Source organism: Lontra canadensis, unplaced genomic scaffold (assembly GCF_010015895.1).
Source record: "Lontra canadensis isolate GAN:19392208 unplaced genomic scaffold, GSC_riverotter_1.0 scaffold9, whole genome shotgun sequence".
NCBI classification, from domain to species: Eukaryota; Metazoa; Chordata; class Mammalia; order Carnivora; family Mustelidae; genus Lontra; species Lontra canadensis.
In genome coordinates this window covers 27,237,903-27,244,209 of record NW_022631003.1, presented here as the reverse complement: position 1 = coordinate 27,244,209, position 6,307 = coordinate 27,237,903, and the positions used below count along the sequence as shown (strand labels likewise).

Below are 6,307 nucleotides of genomic sequence, written 5' to 3'. Positions count from 1 at the left end.
AAATGCTCTTCCAGTCCATATTCTATACCTGTTTTAGGTACCTTCACCCATTCAACCACTACAGTGCCCTATTGTGTATGCATTTTTAATTCCACAAAGATTGTGCTTCAGGATGGTGCCCCAGTGACACTCTCACCAGCTGTGTGTATTAGTTTGTGTCTTCTTATTGAATTCTCATGTTGATCCAGTGTGGGAGGTCAAGTAAGGTTCCTTGTGGATGAGAAGACTGAGGCTTAGAGAGATTAAGCAAATTACCCAAGTTCATGTAGTCATGAGGAAGGGCCAGTGTTCACATCCAGCATTTCTGACCAAGTGTTCATTTTTCTTATCTCTATAGTACTCAGCACTGCTTGTTCCAGATGAGGCATCTGTAGACAAAGATGGTGGTGATGATGATGATGATAATGATGATATTGACCCTTGCATTTTTCATTGTCTCTTGAAATGCAGTAAGCATAGGACCCCCAGTGTGTTAGCACCAGGATGGATGAGGGTGTCTAATTAGAGTCGTTAGCATTTCAAGGTGAGTCATATGGAATAAAATTGTTTTAATTGACTCACAAGGTCTAGCTAATAAGCTGAAGTTTTAGTGGATGATTTTCAGCTGCACATTTATAAAGAGTGGTTGATTTTCAATGTTTGGTTATTTGGGACCAGATTTCTATATTAAGTACTAGGTAGATGATATTAATTCCATATTGTTTGCTAGGCACTGAGCTACGTACTTACAGACATCATTGCACTTACTCCTCACAGCTGCCCTGTGAAGGATTTGCCTTCACTCCCATTTGACTATTGTGGCAACTAAAGCCCCAAGAGGTAAACTAATTTAACCAGAGTCATTGGGTGTGAGGTTGAGGTGTGATATGAACCTGAACATTATACCTGCAGAACCCTACTCCTCACTACTCAACTGTGCTACCTTCCTGTGAAGGAAGCTCTTAGAATCTCTTCCCCTTGAACTTGAGGGCAATTTCTTGTCAGTTGGGGTGGTTTAGAGCAGTCTTGGGAAGTACAGGGCTAATGGACAAGTATCTCCAGAGGGAGAGGATCTGAAGTTTGAAAATGTCCCCAGGTGTCTTCATTATGCCCTCCTCTGTCCCCCAAAGTGAGAACCTCTGACTAGGGCATCCTATCTAGAATATAGAGTCTGAGCATGATGCTTTCCAAAAAAGTAGGGATTCTCTAACTGGGCATAGGTAGTTAGTTGGCTGTCTGATATTTTAAAACAAGTGTCCTCAAAGGCAAATAAATCTTTATCACTTACGTGTAGTTATACCTACCATGAATGATGTGCAGAAAAGGTTCTACTACCCTAAACTTGTTTTCCCTTTCACACTATCCGTTTTGCTCACCTTCCACAATGAAAGTAATATAATATATATCTTTACCTAAGCCAAGTTTATAAAGGTTGCTTGGCTGCAAAGTATGTTTCTCAATATCTACTACATAGGAATTCTGAATTATGGCCTCTTTCAGGTTTTTTTTTTTTTCTCAGCATGGTCATTTGTTCAACAACTACTTATTGAGAACCTACCTCACAGTCTGTTGGAGGAGACAGGCAGCTGGCCTGGAATTTGGATACATTAAGATCAATGGCACATGGAGGAAGCCCAGTGCTATGAGAGCACACAGGAAGGAAAACATAAGGTTCCTCTTCCTGGGGAAGCAAACGATGAGTTGGGAACTGAAAGAGAAGTGGGGGTAGCTAAGCAAAGGGACCAAGAATGTATTAGAGGCCAGGAAACAGGGTGAGTGCCAAATTTCACAGCTGAAGCAGGAACTGGGCAGGAAATGAAGCTGGAGGAGTAAACACAAGTCAGAATATGAAGGAAGGAAGGATTGTGAAGGGAAGGCAGTATGGAACCATGGAAGGGTTTGAAGACTGGTTGTAGGTTGGGAACACCTCAAATAGTATAGAACGAGTCCATAAGTTAAGAATTGACCCTTCTTATCTATCTCGTGCTTGTTTGTAAATTATAACATTGGAACTGGTGAGTGGCAGATAAGAAGTCTAGATGGATTTGTAGACAGAAGGTCTGGCCCATTACCCAAGGGTTCCTTTTGATCATCTATAGAGTAGCCTTTCTAATTTTGACTTGATATTTCTGTCTTTAAAAACCTCTGACAACATTTCCTAAAATTCTCTCAAAACCAAAGCCTGAGTAGGGAGGAGAGTAGGGCCTGCATGAGTTTGTTTTCTCTTTTTTGTATTACCCATTTCCTGAACATTGCTGTGAATTGTTCATCCAAAACCTTGTTCCCCTAGAGTAAGGGGTCATTGAAGGGGTCATCAGGTAAGGGGTCATTTGAAGAGCAGCAGGGGAGGAGGAGGAAGAGGGAACCACATGCAGGATTCTTTCTTTCTTTTTTTTTAAAAAAGATTTTATTTATTTATTTGACAGAGAGAGAGAGAGAGAGAGATCACAAGTAGGCAGAGAGGCAGGCAGAGAGAGGAGGAAGCAGGCTCACTGCTGAGCAGAGAGCCCGATGCGGGGCTCGATCCCAAGACCCTGAGATCATGACCTGAGCTGAAGGCAGAGGCTTAACCCACTGAGCCACCCAGGCGCCCCTGCGGGATTCTTTCTTTAAGAAAACATTCAGATAACAGTTTGAGTGAGTTAAAAATAACTTCTTGTGTTGGGGCGCCTGGGTGGCTCAGTGGGTTAGGGCCTCTACGTTCGGCTCAGGTCATGATATCAGGGTCCTGGGATCGAGCCCTGCATTGGGCTCTCTGCTCCTCAGGGAGCCTGCTTCTTCCTGCCTCTCTGCCTAGTTGTGATTTCTCTCTGTCAAATAAATAAAATATTTAAAAAAAAGCTCCTTGTGAAAAATTAACAAGGTGTTACATATTAGTGTTTTAATACAAGCTCACAGAGCAGGGCAGTTTCTCCAGACCCCTATCAGCTGACATCACAGATGGTGCAGGGCGTGTCCGGAATACAGTGTGGCCAGTGAGGAGACTGTCTGCAGAGATGAGCTCAACTTCTCTCCTGGAACCCAGAGAGGGAGGAGACAGAGGAACTGTTAAGGTTGTGAGCCCCTGAGTTAGGTGACTTACTTCTTTTCTCCCTAACCATCACACTGTCATAACTATGGATAAGAAAAAGGTAGTGAATTTTTGTCTGGTTGCTTTGGGTGAGGTTTATTGAATGTCAGAATTCACAAAACAGCCTTTTTGCCTCCTTTCCCTTCTCAGTCACCAATCCAATGTTGACTGCTGACCCCATCTCTCCAGTGTTTCCTTCCCAGGCAACCTGGTCCTCTCTTTCTTGCAGGTACTAATGAAGGCTCTGCCCCTTTCTCCCTCCTCCTCTGGGTTCACAGTGCCCCTGTAGGCCTAGGTGGGAAAAGAAAGTAGTGAATGGTATGTTCTTTGTCATCACTATAGCTAAGTGAATGATGCAGCATGAGAAGAAGGGGGGCCAAAGTGACATCAAACCTTGGGCAGCAGATACTGGGTCTAAGAGTTTAAGACTGAGAGACAAGTATATGTATTTTCAACCCTGACAATATATAAAAAATGGGTCTGTAATTGCAAGGAGGCCTCCAGTTCATGAGTTAATGTGTCATAACTCAAGCGCTGCACACACACATCCTGCGTTTGAATTCTTGCAAAATACCATCATGTCCTGTTGTGTCTTACCACTTAATTTAGTACATGAAACTACATCACTTATGAACTCAAATGGATTATGTCATGTGGTGTGTAAATAAAAAAAAAAAGAAAGAAAATGTTGGGGTGTCTAGGTGACTCAGTCAGTTGAGAGTCCAACTCTTCACACCAGCCCAGATCTTGATCTCAGGGTTGTGATATTGGGCCACATCTTGGGCTCCATGCTGGGCATGGAGCCTACTGAAAAATATAATTAAAAAAACAGACTGTTGGGAGGTATTTGGTACTTTTTCTGGTGGGAAAGTAGGATTTATTTTCCTATAGGTCTTTTGGTGTCAGTTTCTGTGATACTTGGGTTGCAACAAGTTACATGAGAATTTTGGATGGTTGGTTGAACATCACTGTTCAGCAAATATTTATTATTTCCCTAGGAACTATGGAAGGATAACATGTGCCAGATGAAATATGAAGCAGCAGCTCTGAAGCCTGAGCAAAGGACCGTGGCAACCCCTATCCAATTTGGCTTAACTCAGCCTCACTGATTCAGATCCAACACTCCTGGCTTCCTGGACTTGCTACAGCTCTCTGTTCTTTAGAATCTTCCTCAATTCCTGCTAGAATGCTGTGTAAGGCACTTCGCAGATTTGGTCAAAAGCTGGTACGCAGACGTCCGCTAGAGCAAAAGGTGGTTGAGTTTGAATTTGGCAAAAGACTGAGCACTCTGGATTTAGTGGCCCTGGGTGTGGGCCGCACAGTGGGTGTAGGTGTATATTTCCTGGCTAATGAGGTGGCCGGTAATCAAGCAGGACCATCCATTGTGATCTGCTTTTTGGTGGCTGGCTTAACTTCATTGTTGGCTGGACTGTGCTATGCAGAGTTTAGTGCCCGGATTCCTCATTCTGGCTCAGCATATCTCTACACCTATGTCACTATAGGTGAAATCTGGGCCTTCATCACAGGCTGGAACCTCATCCTCTCCTTTGTTGCTGATGCATTCATTGTGGTTCAGGCCTGGATATTAACTTTTGACAATCTGATTGGGAACCGGATCTCTGAGACCCAGCATGAAAGCATTTCACAACATGTTCCCCAAGTCTTTGCAGACAATCTAGGCTACTTTGCTGTGGTCCTTCTGTTGTTGCTCACAGAAATTCAAAATCTGAGATATCATGAGTACTACATAGTTTTCAAAATGTTTACACTGGTGAAACTTTTGGTACTTGGTTTTGTCATCATCTCTGGCTTCATTAAGGGGGACCTGCACAACTGGAAGCTCACAGAAGAGGACTATATAAAGGCCAGACTCAATGATACCTCTAGCTTGGGCCCTCTGGGCTCTGGAGGATTCATGCCTTTTGGCTTCCAGGGAATTCTCCGTGGATCAGCTACCTGCTTCTATGCATTTATAGGTTTCAGCGTTATTGTTACCAGAGTCAAAGAATCACATAATCCAGTGTGTTCTATCCCCAAGGGCATTGTGGTTTCACTGCTCATCTGCTTTTTGTTGTATTTTGGTGTCTCTGCAGCACTTACACTCATGGTTCCTTACTACCAGCTTCGACCTGGGAGCACCTTGCCTGAGGCATTTCTCCATATTGGCTGGGTCCCTGCCTACTATGTTGTAGCTTTTGCAATTTATTGTAGTATTTTTGTTGGCATCTATTGGGGATTTATGTTCCCCATACGTAGGATGATATACATGATGGCAAAGGATCGCCTCCTGTTCCCTTTTCTTGCCAGGATCCGTACTGGCACATATGCCCGTATCATGTCCACTGTGTTCTTTGGCATTGTCGCAGCAATCATGGTATTCTTCTTTGGACTCACCGATCTTCTGGACCTCAGGTCAGTTGGGACCCTCATATCTTATTCCCTGGTGGCTCTTTGTGTTCTCATCCTCAGGTATCAGCCTGAGAGGAGGAATAGGGGAAATAAAGCACAGGTGCAGGAGGAGAATGGGGGAATTGAAGCACAGGTGCAGGAACAGAATGGGGGAAATGTAGTGCAGATGCAGGAGGAGACTGCACCTGCAGCAGAGAAGCTGAGTTTACAGGGACTATTTTTCCCAGGCAGCCCCACCCCCACTCCACTCTCTGGCCAGATTGTCTGTGTTTGCTCTTCACTGCTTGCCCTGCTGCTGACTCTCCTCTGTCTGGTGCTGGCCCACTGGCCAGGTCTGCTCTCTGGAGACCCAGTGCCGATCACAGTGGTGATGCTGCTCCTTGTGCTCATCACTGGGACTACTGGGGTCATCTGGAGACAGCCACAGACCTCCACTTCCCTGCCCTTTAAGGTCCCTGGTGTGCCTCTCCTTCCACTCCTGAGCATCTTTGTGAATGTTTTCCTTATGATGCAGATGACAGCTGACACCTGGGCTACATTTGGTGTCTGGATGTTGATTGGGTTTGCTCTCTATTTCAGCTATGGCATCTGGCAAAGCCTGGTCTCTTAACCCCACTTAAGGGGTCATGCTCTATAGAGCTTGAACTCAGCAGTGTCAGTACATGTTTGGTTTGACATTATCATGCCTGAATGCCATCTGGTTCCCCTACGCAATAATGGGGAGTACTGTTTGCACGTGGAGAACTAGGCCTCCCATGGGATTTGGGTGTTGATGTTCACCTTATTTATGGTAAAGTGAAGGATGTGCCTTTGCTCTTTCTCCTTTTTTTAAAATTGTCTACTTTCAAC

The 6,307-nt window shown here is 44.5% G+C and overlaps 1 protein-coding gene across 1 annotated transcript; it reads left to right on the top strand.

Annotated features, from left to right (window-relative positions):
* Nucleotides 1-4,235: 4,235 nt before the first annotated feature.
* LOC116866035 (cationic amino acid transporter 3-like) lies at nucleotides 4,236-6,068 on the top strand. The gene has a single exon (XM_032854647.1). It carries the CDS (start codon nucleotides 4,236-4,238, stop codon nucleotides 6,066-6,068), a length of 1,833 nt encoding a protein of 610 aa, XP_032710538.1.
* Nucleotides 6,069-6,307: the final 239 nt, after the last annotated feature.

What these genes read in the sequence shown, in the direction of transcription:
- LOC116866035 (XM_032854647.1), top strand. Translation starts at nt 4,236, where the DNA reads ATGCTGTGTAAGGCACTTCGCAGATTTGGTCAAAAGCTGGTACGCAGA.